Below are 15,802 nucleotides of genomic sequence, written 5' to 3' on the forward strand. Positions count from 1 at the left end.
ATATAAGTGATGTCATACAGGGGGCGGGGCTGTGATCACATGCCATTATTACTATTATATCAGTGATGTCATACAGGGGGTGGGGCTGTGATCACATGTCATTATATTACCATTACATTATATCAGTGATGTCATACAGGGGGCGGGGCTGTGATCACATGTCATTATATTACTATTATATCAGTGATGTCATACAGGGGGCGGGGCTGTGATCACATGTCATTATATTACTATTATATTATATCAGTGATGTCATACAGGGGCGGGGCTGTGATCACGTCATTATATTACTATTATATTATATCAGTGATGTCATACAGGGGGCGGGGCTGTGATCACATGTTACTATATTACTATTATATTATATCAGTGATGTCATACAGGGGCGGAGCTGTGATCACATGTCATTATATTACATCAGTGATGTCATAGAGGGGCGGGGCTGTGATCACATGTCCTAATATTACTGATTTATAAGTGATGTCATACAGGGGGCGGGGCTGTGATCACATGCCATTATATTACTATTCTATCAGTGATGTCATACAGGGGGTGGGGCTGTGATCACGTCATTATATTACTATTATATCAGTGATGTCATACAGGGGGCGGGGCTGTGATCACATGTCATTATATTACTATTATATCAGTGATGTCATACAGGGGGCAGGGCTGTGATCACATGTCATTATATTACTATTATATTATATCAGTGATGTCATACAGGGGGCGGGGCTGTGATCATATGTCATTATATTACTATTATATTATATCAGTGATGTCATACAGGGGGCGGGGCTGTGATCATATGCCATTATATTACTATTATATCAGTGATGTCATACAGGGGGTGGGGCTGTGATCACATGTCATTATATTACTATTATATTATATCAGTGATGTCATACAGGGGGCGGGGCTGTGATCACATGTCATATTACTATTATATTATATCAGTGATGTCATACAGGGTGCGGGGCTGTGATCACATGTCATTATATTACTATTATATTATATCAGTGATGTCATACGTGGGCGGGGCTGTGATCAAATGTCATTATATTACTATTATATTATATCAGTGATGCCATACAGGGGGTGGGGCTGTGATCACATGTCATTATATTACTATTATATTATATCAGTGATGTCATACAGGGGGCGGGGCTGTGATCACATGTCATTATATTACTATTATATTATATCAGTGATGTCATACAGAGTGCGGGGCTGTGATCACATGTCATATTACTATTATATTATATCAGTGATGTCATACGGGGGCGGGGCTGTGATCACATGTCATTATATTACTATTATATTAGTTATGTCATACAGGGGGCGGGGCTGTGATCACACGTCATTATATTACTATTATATATCAGTGATGTCACACAGGGGGCGGGGCTGTGATCACACGTCATTATATTACTATAATATATTAGTGATGTCATACAAGGGGCGGGGCTGTGATCACAGATGAATAGCTATTTCTGTGTCATTATATGACTATTACATTATCAGCCGCTGCGCTCGTGGTGGGAGACGCTTATTCCTCGGTTTGTTTCCCACAATATAATGATCATTACTGTGATGAGTGGGAGATAATGGTTCCCCCGATAGGAAACACTGAGACACGAGAGTAGGAAAGAAAGAGAGAGAAGATTAAGAGAGGGGGAACAGAGATCAGAGACAGGGGCGGGGGCAGAGATCAGAGACGGGGGGGGGGGGGGGGGGACAGGGAGGGGGACAGAGATCAGAGACAGAGGGGAAACAGATCAGAGACGGGGGAAACAGATCAGAGACAGGAGGGGACAGAGACAGGAAGGGACAGAGAACAGAGACGGGGGGAAAGAGATCAGAGACGGGGGGGAAAGAGACCAGAGACGGGGGGGAAAGAGATCAGAGACGGGGGGGAAAGAGATCAGAGACGGGGGGGAAAGAGATCAGAGACGGGGGGGAAAGAGATCAGACACGGGGGGGAAAGAGATCAGAGACGGGGGGGAAAGAGATCAGAGACGGGGGGGAAAGAGATCAATGACGGGGGGGAAAGAGATCAATGACGGGGGGGAAAGAGATCAATGACGGGGGGAAACAGATTAGAGACAGAGGGGCAGAGACAGTGGGGAGACAGAGATCAGAGACAGGGGGGGACAGATCAGAGACAGGGGGGGACAGAGATCAGAGACGGGGGAAACAAAGATCAGAGACAGGGGGGAAACAAAGATCAGAGACAGGGGGGAAACAGAGATCAGAGACAGGGGGGAAACAGAGATCAGAGACAGGGGGGAAACAGAGATCAGAGACAGGGGGGAAACAGAGATCAGAGACGAGGTAGGGGGCAGAGATCAGAGACGAGGTAGGGGGCAGAGATCAGAGACGAGGTAGGGGGCAGAGATCAGAGACGAGGTAGGGGGCAGAGATCAGAGACGAGGTAGGGGGCAGAGATCAGAGACGAGGTAGGGGGCAGAGATCAGAGACGAGGTAGGGGGCAGAGATCAGAGACAAGGGGGGCAGAAATCAGAGACGGGCAGAGATCAGAGACGGGGGGGCAGAGATCAGAGACGGGTGGGCAGAGATCAGAGACGGGTGGGCAGAGATCAGAGACGGGGGGGCAGAGATCAGAGACAGGGGGGGAAACAGATCAGAGACGGGGGGAAACAGATCAGAGACGGGGGGAAACAGATCAGAGACGGGGGGGCAGAGTTCAGAGACGGGGGGAAAGAGATCAGAGACGGGGGGAAACAGAGATCAGAGACGGGGGAAACAGAGATCAGAGACAGGGGGGGCAGAGATCAAAGACGGGGGGGCAGAGATCAGAGACAGGGGGGGGGGGGGAACAGAGATCAGAGACGGGGGAGCAGAGATCAGAGACGGGGGGGGAAACAGATCAGAGACGGGGGGCAGAGATCAGAGACAGGGGGGCAGAGATCAGAGACGGGGGGGAAACAGATCAGAGACGGGGGGAAACAGATCAGAGACGGGGGGAAACAGATCAGAGACGGGGGGAAACAGAGATCAGAGACGGGGGGAAACAGAGATCAGAGACGGGGGGAAACAGAGATCAGAGACAGGGGGGGGCAGAGATCAAAGACGGGGGGCAGAGATCAGAGACAGGGGGGGGGAACAGAGATCAGAGACAGGGGGGAGCAGAGATCAGAGACGGGGGGGAAACAGATCAGAGACAGGGGGGAAACAGATCAGAGACAGGGGGAGACCGAGAGCAAGAAATGAGGTGAGCAGAGACGAGGCAGCAGAGTCACACCGCCACATACTCACGTGCTGCCCTTACTTTCTGAGGCAGGAGATGGGAGGTTACAGAACTCGGGGAACTTCTCTCTGAGCATCGATCTTAGTTCTTTGTCCAGTTTGGGGTTATGGAATAGCGGAGCCAGATGTCTGCAGAGAAAGAGTGATGGCGGTCAGCAACCATGTTACCACAGGACAACCAGGGCCATACAACAGTCACACAGGCAGTATTATAGTAGTTATATTCTTGTATATAGGGGCAGTATTATAGTAGTTATATTCTTGTATATAGGAGTAGTATTATAGTAGTTATATTCTTGTATATAGGGGCAGTATTATAGTAGTTATATTCTTGTATATAGGAGCAGTATTATAGTAGTTATATTCTTATATATAGGGGCAGTATTATAGTAGTTATATTCTTATATATAGGGGCAGTATTATAGTAGTTATATTCTTGTATATAGGAGCAGTATTATAGTAGTTATATTCTTGTATATAGGAGCAGTATTATAGTAGTTATATTCTTGTATATAGGAGCAGTATTATAGTAGTTGTATTCTTGTATATAGGAGCAGTATTATAGTAGTTGTATTCTTGTATATAGGAGCAGTATTATAGTAGTTGTATTCTTGTATATAGGAGCAGTATTATAGTAGTTGTATTCTTGTATATAGGAGCAGTATTATAGTAGTTATATTCTTGTATATAGGAGCAGTATTATAGTAGTTATATTCTTGTATATAGGAGCAGTATTATAGTAGTTATATTCTTGTATATAGGAGGAGTATTATAGTAGTTGTATTCTTGTATATAGGAGGAGTATTATAGTAGTTGTATTCTTGTATATAGGAGGAGTATTATAGTAGTTGTATTCTTGTATATAGGAGCAGTATTATAGTAGTTGTATTCTTGTATATAGGAGCAGTATTATAGTAGTTGTATTCTTGTATATAGGAGCAGTATTATAGTAGTTATATTCTTGTATATAGGAGCAGTATTATAGTAATTATATTCTTGTATATAGGAGCAGTATTATAGTAGTTATATTCTTGTATATAGGAGCAGTATTATAGTAGCTATATTCTTGTATAAAGGAGCAGTATTATAGTAGCTATATTCTTGTATATAGGAGCAGTATTATAGTAGTTATATTCTTGTATATAGGAGCAGTATTATAGTAGTTATATTCTTGTATATAGGAGCAGTATTATAGTAGTTATATTCTTGTATATAGGAGCAGTATTATAGTAGTTATATTCTTGTATATAGGAGCAGTATTATAGTAGTTATATTCTTGTATATAGGAGCAGTATTATAGTAGTTATATTCTTGTATATAGTAGCAGTATTATAGTAGTTATATTCTTGTATATAGTAGCAGTATTATAGTAGTTATATTCTTGTATATAGGAGCAGTATTATAGTAGTTATATTCTTGTATATAGGAGCAGTATTATAGTAGTTATATTCTTGTATATAGGAGCAGTATTATAGTAGTTATATTCTTGTATATAGGAGCAGTATTATAGTAGTTATATTCTTGTATATAGGAGCAGTATTATAGTAGTTATATTCTTGTATATAGGAGCAGTATTATAGTAGTTATATTCTTGTATATAGGAGCAGTATTATAGTAGTTATATTCTTGTTATATAGGAGCAGTATTATAGTAGTTATATTCTTGTATATAGGAGCAGTATTATAGTAGTTATATTCTTGTATATAGGAGCAGTATTATAGTAGTTATATTCTTGTATATAGGAGCAGTATTATAGTAGTTACATTCTTGTATATAGGAGCAGTATTATAGTAGTTACATTCTTGTATATAGGAGCAGTATTATAGTCGTTATATTCTTGTATATAGGAGGCAGTATTATAGTAGTTGTATTCTTGTATATAGGGGGCAGTATTATAGTAGTTATATTCTTGTATATAGGAGCAGTATTATAGTAGTTGTATTCTTGTATATAGGAGCAGTATTATAGTAGTTGTATTCTTGTATATAGGAGCAGTATTATAGTAGTTGTATTCTTGTATATAGGAGCAGTATTATAGTAGTTATATTCTTGTATATAGGAGCAGTATTATAGTAGTTATATTCTTGTATATAGGAGCAGTATTATAGTAGTTATATTCTTGTATATAGGAGCAGTATTATAGTAGATATATTCTTGTATATAGGAGCAGTATTATAATAGTTATATTCTTGTATACAGGAGCAGTATTATAGTAGTTATATTCTTGTATATAGGAGCAGTATTATAGTAGTTATATTCTTGTATATAGGAGCAGTATTACAGTAGTTATATTCTTGTATATAGGAGCAGTATTATAGTAGTTATATTCTTGTATAAAGGAGCAGTATTATAGTAGTTATATTCTTGTATATAGGAGCAGTATTATAGTAGTTATATTCTTGTATATAGGAGCAGTATTATAGTAGTTATATTCTTGTATATAGGAGCAGTATTATAGTAGTTATATTCTTGTATATAGGAGCAGTATTATAGTAGTTATATTCTTGTATATAGGGGGCAGTATTATAGTAGTTATATTCTTGTATATAGGGGGCAGTATTATAGTAGTTATATTCTTGTATATAGGAGCAGTATTATAGTAGTTATATTCTTGTATATAGGAGCAGTATTATAGTAGTTATATTCTTGTATATAGGAGCAGTATTATAGTAGTTATATTCTTGTATATAGGAGCAGTATTATAGTGGTTATATTCTTGTATATAGGATCAGTATTATAGTAGTTATATTCTTGTATATAGGGGCAGTATTATAGTAGTTATATTCCTGTATATAGGAGCAGTATTATAGTAGTTATATTCTTGTATATAGGAGCAGTATTATAGTAGTTATATTCTTGTATATAGGAGACAGTATTATAGTAGTTATATTCTTGTATATAGGAGCAGTTTTATAGTAGTTATATTCTTGTATATAGGGGACAGTGTTATGGTAGTTGTAATTATATCTATAGGGGGCAGTGTTATTGTAGTTATATTCATGTCTATGGGGACAGTATTATTGTAGTTATAGTTATGTCTATGGGGACGTCTATTATTTTAGTTATAGTTATGACTATAGGGGGCAGTGTTATTGTAGTTATATTTATGTATATAGGGGGCAGTGTTATTGTAGTTATATTCATGTCTGGGGGCAGTATTATTGTAGTTATATTTATTTCTATAGGGGGCAGTATTATCGTAGTTATATTCATGTCTATAGGGGGCAGTGTTATTGTAGTTATATTTATGTCTATAGGGGGCAGTGTTATTGTAGTTATATTTATGTCTATAGGGGGCAGCATTATTGTAGTTATATTTATGTCTATAGGGACGACAGTGTTATTTTAGTTATGTCTATAGGGGGCAGTGTTATTGTAGTTATATTTATGTCTATAGGGGGCAGTGTTATTGTAGTTATATTTATGTCTATAGGGGGCAGTGTTATTGTAGTTATATTTATGTCTATAGAGGGCAGTGTTATTGTAGTTATATTTATGTCTATAGGGGGCAGTGTTATTGTAGTTATAGTTATGACTATAGAGGGCAGTTTTATTGTAGTTATATTTATGTCTATAGGGGGCAGTGTTATTGTACTTATATTTATGTCTATAGGGGGCAGTGTTATTGTACTTATATTAATGTCTATAGGGGGCAGTATTTCAGTAGCTGTCGGTACTTACGCCAGGACCCTTTTCTCCATGATGTGGGTGAGGGAGCTGAACACACCTTGTCTCACATGACCCTCTAGCGGTGGGTAAAAATTGGGGATTATCTGTACAAGGAGAAAACATGGACATGAAGCATGAACACCTCGGTGCTGCACAGGTCTAGGCTGAGAATGATCATTTCATCACTGAGCCGCTATGCACTGAGGTTCTGGGTACAGACATTACGGCCAGCATAGCAATACTCTTCTATACTGCCATCATACGCTCCCCTCATACTGTAACAGGGTGCACCGCCAAGCCCCATGTTGTCCCATAGAAGAGACGCCCATCTCCCATGTTCTCCGGGTCGGCCTGTCACACATGATTTGTGGGCTCCTTAGTGGAGGAATTTAGCAAATGAGAAAAACCTGGACTGGATATAGAACAATAATTATCCAGTGTGGGGAAGGACGGGGTAGTAAAGGCAGTGAGGAGGGGGCCGATCCCACAGGACGCACTTCCTACAACCTAACTCCAAAATTGGGAACATTTCTTACATTTTCTGTGTCTCCAGGGCCTAGCCGAGTGGGACGGGGAAGGTGGGGGCAGCCATGACTGTGAGAGGAGTTCTGGAACACAAAAGGTAAGGCTGGCGGATTCCACCAATGCAGAGCGCCCCCCGCTGGCTGCTGAACACAACTTAGTCTGTTAGGGTGGTCCGCACTATAATCTTTGGCAATAATTAAACATATGGTAGAAATAAATGACGCTGGTCTCCATGTGACTTTGGGGATCAGGAGCCTATATGAGACTGTCGGATATCTGTGCACTATAAATAAAGTTCATTGAAGACGAGGTGGGACATGAGGACCACTTTTCAATAAGCCCCAAGGAGTTGACAGCCTGGATTCCTCCATCTTGAGGGCTTGTTAGGAGAGGAGAAGGTATCGCCTGGAGTGAGCGCCAAGAGAGCAGATGGCATCATTACCCGGGCATGAATAATTCATAGCCCCACCACGTCTCCCGATCCTCGGCCCCTGGCCTCCTCCTCAGCATTAACCCTTGGTTGGCACCACACTCACTTCTCTTACCCGACACATGAAGTCCAGCAGGGTGGCGGTGATGGCGGGGTGCGGCTTCATGGAGTGATGCATCACCAGAATGGCCGGCTCTGTGAAGAGAAAGAGGACACCGGGTGATGAGATGGCGACAACTGGAGCAATGGGGGCAAGTAGGGTGGGAGGAGGGCATCAGCTAACAGGAGGGGGAAGAGAGCGCCAGTAAGGAGGTGAGAGGAGGGCATCAGCTGACAGGAGGGGGAAGAGAGCGCCAGTAAGGAGGTGAGAGCAGGCATCAGCTAACAGGAGGGGGAAGAGAGCGCCAGTAAGGAGGTGAGAGCAGGCATCAGCTAACAGGAGGGGGAAGAGAGCGCCAGTAAGGAGGTAAGAGGAGGGCATCAGCTAACAGGAGGGGGAAGAGAGCGCCAGTAAGGAGGTGAGAGGAGGGCATCAGCTAATAGGAGGGGGAAGAGAGCGCCAGTAAGGAGGTGAGAGCAGGCATCAGCTAACAGGAGGGGGAAGAGAGCGCCAGTAAGGAGGTGAGAGCAGGCATCAGCTAACAGGAGGGGGAAGAGAGCGCCAGTAAGGAGGTAAGAGGAGGGCATCAGCTAACAGGAGGGGGAAGAGAGCGCCAGTAAGGAGGTGGGAGGAGGGCATCAGCTAACAGGAGGGGGAAGAGAGCGCCAGTAAGGAGGTGAGAGCAGGCATCAGCTAACAGGAGGGGGAAGAGAGCGCCAGTAAGGAGGTGGGAGGAGGGCATCAGCTAACAGGAGGGGGAAGAGAGCGCCAGTAAGGAGGTGGGAGGAGGGCATCAGCGAACAGGAGGGGGAAGAGAGCGCCAGTAAGGAGGTGAGAGGAGGGCATCAGCTGACAGGAGGGGGAAGAGAGCGCCAGTAAGGAGGTGGGAGGAGGGCATCAGCTGACAGGAGGGGGAAGAGAGCGCCAGTAAGGAGGTGAGGGGAGGGCATCAGCTAACAGGAGGGGGAAGAGAGCGCCAGTAAGGAGGTGAGAGGAGGGCATCAGCGAACAGGAGGGGGAAGAGAGCGCCAGTAAGGAGGTGAGAGGAGGGCATCAGCTGACAGGAGGGGGAAGAGAGCGCCAGCAAGGAGGTGAGGGGAGGGCATCAGCTAACAGGAGGGGGAAGAGAGCGCCAGTAAGGAGGTGAGAGGAGGGCATCAGCTAACAGGAGGGGGAAGAGAGCGCCAGTAAGGAGGTGGGAGGAGGGCATCAGCTAACAGGAGGGGGAAGAGAGCGCCAGTAAGGAGGTGAGAGCAGGCATCAGCTAACAGGAGGGGGAAGAGAGCGCCAGTAAGGAGGTAAGAGGAGGGCATCAGCTAACAGGAGGGGGAAGAGAGCGCCAGTAAGGAGGTGAGAGCAGGCATCAGCTAACAGGAGGGGGAAGAGAGCGCCAGTAAGGAGGTAAGAGGAGGGCATCAGCTAACAGGAGGGGGAAGAGAGCGCCAGTAAGGAGGTGGGAGGAGGGCATCAGCTAACAGGAGGGGGAAGAGAGCGCCAGTAAGGAGATGAGAGTGGGCATCAGCTAACAGGAGGGGGAAGAGAGCGCCAGTAAGGAGGTGAGAGGAGGGCATCAGCTAACAGGAGGGGGAAGAGAGCGCCAGTAAGGAGGTGAGAGGGGGGCATCAGCTAACAGGAGGGGGAAGAAAGCGCCAGTATGGAGGTGAGAGGGGGCATCAGCTAACAGGAGGCGGAAGAGAGCGCCAGTAAGGAGGTGAGAGGAGGGCATCAGCAAACAGGAGGGGGAAGAGAGTGCCAGTATGGAGGTGAGAGGGGGGCATCAGCTAACAGGAGGGGGAAGAGAGCGCCAGTAAGGAGGTGAGAGCGGGCATCAGCTAACAGGAGGGGGAAGAGAGCGCCAGTAAGGAGGTGAAAGCGGGCATCAGCTAACAGGAGGGGGAAGAGAGCGCCAGTATGGAGGTGAGAGGAGGGCATCAGCTAACAAGAGGGGAAAGAGAGCGCCAGTAAGGAGGTGAGAGGAGGGCATCAGCTAACAGGAGGGGGAAGAGAGCACCAGTAAGGAGGTGAGAGCGGGCATCAGCTAACAGGGGGGGGGGGGGAAGAAAGCGCCAGTAAGGAGATGAGAGCGGGCATCAGCTAACAGGAGGGGAAAGAGAGCGCCAGTATGGAGGTGAGAGCGGGCATCAGCTAACAGGAGGAGGAAGAGAGCGCCAGTATGGAGGTGAGAGGAGGGCATCAGCTAACAGGAGGGGGAAGAGAGCGCCAGTATGGAGGTGAGAGGAGGCATCAGCTAACAGGAGGGGGAAGAGAGCGCCAGTAAGGAGGTCAGAGGGGGCATAAGCTAACAGGAGGTAGAAAAGAGCGCCAGTAAGGAGGTGAGAGGGGGCATAAGCTAACAGGAGGGGGAAGAGAGCGCCAGTAAGGAGGTGAGAGGAGGGCATCAGCTAACAGGAGGAGGAAGAGAGCACCAGTAAGGAGGCGAGAGCGGGCATCAGCTGCCAGGAGGGGGAAGAGAGCGCCAGTAAGGAGGTGAGAGTGGGCATCAGCTAACAGGAGGGGGAAGAGAGCGCCAGTAAGGAGGTGAGAGGGGGCATCAGCTAACAGGAGGTGGAAGAGAGCGCCAGTATGGAGGCGAGAGGAGGGCATCAGCTGACAGGAGGGGGAAGAGAGCGCCAGAATTGAGGTGAGAGGAGGGCATCAGCTGACAGGAGGGGGAAGAGAGCGCCAGTAAGTAGGTGAGAGTGGGCATCAGCTAACAGGAGGTGAAAGAGAGCGCCAGTAAGGAGGTGAGAGTAGGCATCAGCTAACAGGAGGGGGAAGAGAGCGCCAGTAAGGAGATGGGAGGAGGGCATCAGCTAACAGGAGGAGGAAGAGAGCGCCAGTAAGGAGGTGGGAGGAGGGCATCAGCTAACAGGAGGGGGAAGAGAGCGCCAGTAAGGAGGTGAGAGTGGGCATCAGCTAACAGGAGGAGGAAGAGAGCACCAGTAAGGAGGTGAGAGTGGGCATCAGCTAACAGGAGGAGGAAGAGAGCGCCAGTAAGGAGGTGAGAGTGGGCATCATCTTACAGGAGAGGGAAAAGAGCGCCAGTAAGGAGGTGAGAGGAGGCATCAGCTAACAGGAGGGGGAAGAGAGCGCCAGTAAGGAGGTGAGAGTGGGCATCAGATAACAGGAGGGGGGAGAGAGCGCCAGTATGGAGGTGAGAGCGGGCATCAGCTAACAGGAGGGGGAAGAGAGCGCCAGTATGGAGGTGAGAGTGGGCATAATCTTACATGAGGGGGTAGAGAGCGCCAGTAAGGAGGCGAGAGCGCCAGTAAGGAGGCGAGAGCACCAGTAAGGAGGCGAGAGCACCAGTAAGGAGGCGAGAGCACCAGTAAGGAGGCGAGAGCACCAGTAAGGAGGCGAGAGCACCAGTAAGGAGGCGAGAGCACCAGTAAGGAGGCGAGAGCACCAGTAAGGAGGCGAGAGCACCAGTAAGGAGGCGAGAGCGCCAGTAAGGAGGCGAGAGCGCCAGTAAGGAGGCGAGAGCGCCAGTAAGGAGGCGAGAGCGCCAGTAAGGAGGCGAGAGCGCCAGTAAGGAGGCGAGAGCGCCAGTAAGGAGGCGAGAGCGCCAGTAAGGAGGTGAGAGCACCAGTAAGGAGGTGAGAGCACCAGAAAGAGGTGAGAGCACCAGTAAGGAGGCGAGAGCACCAGTAAGGAGGCGAGAGCACCAGTAAGGAGGTGAGAGCACCAGAAAGAGGTGAGAGCACCAGTAAGGAGGTGAGAGCACCAGTAAGGAGGTGGGGGTAATTCTGTACGTAATGAAATTACAGTGAAGTGAAGGTAGAAAAATAAGAGAGGGGTGAAGGGCGATGAGGTAAGTGATGAATGTCACAACCTGCAGACCATTTCGCCCCCTTGTCACCGAGCACATCGGGAGACGGTGATGCCAATCTTACCTATGTTCATGATGCTGTCCTTCTCAGGGCTGAAGAAGAGCCAGTCGTAGAACAGGGCCAGCTTGGCGTTGGATGCGGCCACATTGGACTGTAAGACAGAAGCAGAGTCTCCAGCGTCAGGTACCGTACAGGTGTATAACACAGGGATCCGCCCCACAGGACTCTGGGTAACTTACAGTGCAGGTAGTGAGGAGCCACCCGATGATCGCCCAGCGGGGCAAGATGTCCGAGCTCAGGACCTCATTGGATGGGTGGACCACGCCACAGATGTAGCGGATCAGATCGCAGCGCAGGGATTGGCTGTCCGGCGTGGAGAGGTACTGGCGCTGGAACCAGTCCTGGTATCTCTTCTGCTGCCCAAAGCGGACCTGTACAGGAGGGAAGGAAGGAGGATGAACAGAACTACATCCCCAGAGCCCACCACTGCCCCTCCCCCAAACATCATGTCAACAGCCCCCCATGGGGGTCCTCTATGGCCATCTATATGTCATTGGTAATATCTGCAGTGTAAAGTATGGGGGATGGACAGAGCTGCATCCTACAGTGATCACAGCAACGCATTAAAGGAGAAAAGCTGCAGCGCAACGCATGAGGAGGAACAGCGCAGACAGGAGATGGGTCTCGTACTACGGCTCAGCTGTACTGTCTATTATGGGATTAGCACAGAGGGCCCCTCATCCTAGGGATCATGGGGGCCCAGTAATGGGTGACCAGTCCCGTTTCCTCCACTGCCGCCCGCGGAGCACTCTACATCTCAGACATTGATCAGTTTCATGCACTTAGGTTCCGCCTCAGCGACCGGCAGAGAGACAGGAGGTTCTCCCCAGAGCTGCGCTCTCCTCCACCCCCAGCCGGGACCACCCGATAATTGGTGGACGATGAACAGACCTGACGGGAACAGAAGCTTCACGCAAGAAAGGAGAGGAGAGAAACCATGACGACTACACCTCCTATCCTCCGCACACCATGAGCTTGAACTGCTTATTGTTCTCCTTAACTCCAACATGTCTGTAGTCACATCCAGAGCTGCATCACCTTGCTGATGGGTGACTTGTAAACATCATGCCCTGTCGTGGTGCATTGTGGGAAACAGGTTTTACAACAGCAGAATCTTGAGTGCAGCTCTGGAGATGACTGGAGGATAAGGCATGGTGTATCTGCAGAATAGTGAGTGCAGCTCTGGAGATGAATGGAGGATAAGGCATGGTGTATCTGCAGAATAGTGAGTGCAGCTCTCAAGGATAAGACATGGTGTATCTGCAGAATAGTGAGTGCAGCTCTGAAGGATAAGACATGGTGTATCTGCAGAATAGTGAGTGCAGCTCTGAAGGATAAGACATGGTGTATCTGCAGAATAGTGAGCGCAGCTCTGAAGGATAAGACATGGTGTATCTGCAGAATAGTGAGCGCAGCTCTGAAGGATAAGACATGGTGTATCTGCAGAATAGTGAGCACAGCTATGAAGCATAAGGCATGGTGTATCTGCAGAATAGTGAGTGCAGCTCTGAAGGATAAGACATGGTGTATCTGCAGAATAGTGAGCACAGCTATGAAGCATAAGGCATGGTGTATCTGCAGAATAGTGAGTGCAGCTCTGAAGGATAAGACATGTTGTATCTGCAGAATAGAGAGTGCAGCTCTGAAGGATAAGACATGGTGTATCTGCAGAATAGTGAGTGCAGCTCTGAAGGATAAGACATGGTGTATCTGCAGAATAGTGAGTGCAGCTCTGAAGGATAAGACATGGTGTATCTGCAGAATAGTGAGCGCAGCTCTGAAGGATAAGACATGATGTAACAGCAGAATAGTGAGCGCAGCTCTGAAGGATAAGGCATGGTGTATCTGCAGAATAGTGAGTGCAGCTCTGAAGGATAAGACATGGTGTATCTGCAGAATAGTGAGCACAGCTATGAAGCATAAGGCATGGTGTATCTGCAGAATAGTGAGTGCAGCTCTGAAGGATAAGACATGGTGTATCTGCAGAATAGTGAGTGCAGCTCTGAAGGATAAGACATGGTGTATCTGCAGAATAGTGAGTGCAGCTCTGAAGGATAAGACATGGTGTATCTGCAGAATAGTGAGCGCAGCTCTGAAGGATAAGACATGGTGTATCTGCAGAATAGTGAGTGCAGCTCTGAAGGATAAGACATGGTGTATCTGCAGAATAGTGAGCGCAGCTCTGAAGGATAAGACATGGTGTATCTGCAGAATAGTGAGCGCAGCTCTGAAGGATAAGACATGGTGTATCTGCAGAATAGTGAGCGCAGCTCTGAAGGATAAGACAGATGAGGGCACAATGAGCACAGCGGTCTCCTTCCCTCACTTCTTTCCGCTTTGAGCCCCCCTTACCCGAGACGTCATGAACAGGAGCTTGGTCTCCATGTCGGGGGTCAGCCGGCACGCCAGAAACTTCCGTGATGTACGAGACTGGAGCAGCTGGAGGATTCCTGAGAGGAACAAAATGGAGAAAACTTCTTACAGAGCATCCAGACCCCATAGAACAATCATGTCACCTGGAGCATGCGACTCCCAACGTGGTCCTGGAGCCCTGATCAGCAGAACCCCCACCTGGGGATAGGGTCCTGGAAAAGTTGTGTGACCCTCCCCCCTACGGTGGCTATAATAATGCCCACACCCCCCAGGGGGCTATATTGGTGTCCACTTCCAAGAAGGGCTATAATGGTGATCAACCCCCCCCCCCCAATGGGGGCTATAACGTGACCATCCCCTAGGGGACTATCGTGATCCACTCCCCCCCCCCCTCCTCAGGGGTCTATCATGGTGATCCACTCCCCCCCTCCTCAGGGGTCTATCATGGTGATCCACTCCCCCCCCTCCTCAGGGGTCTATCATGGTGATCCACCCCCCCCCCTCCTCAGGGGTCTATCATGGTGATCCACTCCCCCCCCCCCTCCTCAGGGGTCTATCATGGTGATCCACTCCCCCCCCCCTCCTCAGGGGTCTATCATGGTGATCCCCCCCCCCTCCTCAGGGGTCTATCATGGTGATCCACTCCCCCCCCTCCTCAGGGGTCTATCATGGTGATCCACTCCCCTCCCCTCCTCCTCAGGGGTCTATCATGGTGATCCACTCCCCCCCTCCTCAGGGGTCTATCATGGTGATCCACCCCCCCCCTCCTCAGGGGTCTATCATGGTGATCCACTCGCCCCCCCCCTCCTCAGGGGTCTATCATGGTGATCCACTCCCCCTCTCCTCAGGGGTCTATCATGGTGATCCACCTCCCCCCCTCCTCAGGGGTCTATCATGGTGATCCACTCCCCTCCCCTCCTCCTCAGGGGTCTATCATGGTGATCCACTCCCCCCCCTCCTCAGGGGTCTATCATGGTGATCCACTCTCCTCCCCCTCCTCCTCAGGGGTCTATCATGGTGATCCACTCCCCCCCCCTCCTCAGGGGTCTATCATGGTGATCCACTCCCCCCCCCTCCTCAGGGGTCTATCATGGTGATCCACTCGCCACCCCCCTTCTGAGGGGTCTATCATGGTGATCCACTCCCCCCCCCTCCTCAGGGGTCTATCATGGTGATCCACTCCCCCCCTACTCAGGGGGTCTATCATGGTGATCCACTCCCCCTCCCCCTCCTCCGGGGTCTATCATGGTGATCCACTCCCCCCCTCCTCAGGGTCTATCATGGTGATCCACTCCCCCCCCTCCTCAGGGGTCTATCATGGTGATCCACTCGCCCCCCCCCTCCTCAGGGGTCTATCATGGTGATCCACTCCCCCCTCTCCTCAGGGGTCTATCATGGTGATCCACTCCCCCCCCTCCTCAGGGGTCTATCATGGTGATCCAACTCCCCTCCCCTCCTCCTCAGGGGTCTATCATGGTGATCCACTCCCCCCCTCCTCAGGGGTCTATCATGGTGATCCACTCCCCTCCCCTCCTCCCTCAGGGG

The 15,802-nt window shown here is 48.4% G+C and overlaps 1 protein-coding gene across 1 annotated transcript in view; it reads right to left on the minus strand.

Annotated features, from left to right (window-relative positions):
- Positions 1–15,802, minus strand: part of INTS3 (integrator complex subunit 3) — an 86,937-nt gene that overhangs the window by 37,209 nt on the left and 33,926 nt on the right. Inside the window, 6 exon segments of the mRNA XM_056547332.1 lie at positions 3,293–3,399; positions 6,952–7,043; positions 8,010–8,089; positions 11,888–11,975; positions 12,064–12,255; positions 14,237–14,334. Of these exon segments, the coding sequence (XP_056403307.1) occupies positions 3,293–3,399; positions 6,952–7,043; positions 8,010–8,089; positions 11,888–11,975; positions 12,064–12,255; positions 14,237–14,334 (657 nt within the window).

This window comes from Hyla sarda, chromosome 11 (genome assembly GCF_029499605.1).
Source record: "Hyla sarda isolate aHylSar1 chromosome 11, aHylSar1.hap1, whole genome shotgun sequence".
NCBI classification, from domain to species: domain Eukaryota; kingdom Metazoa; phylum Chordata; class Amphibia; order Anura; family Hylidae; genus Hyla; species Hyla sarda.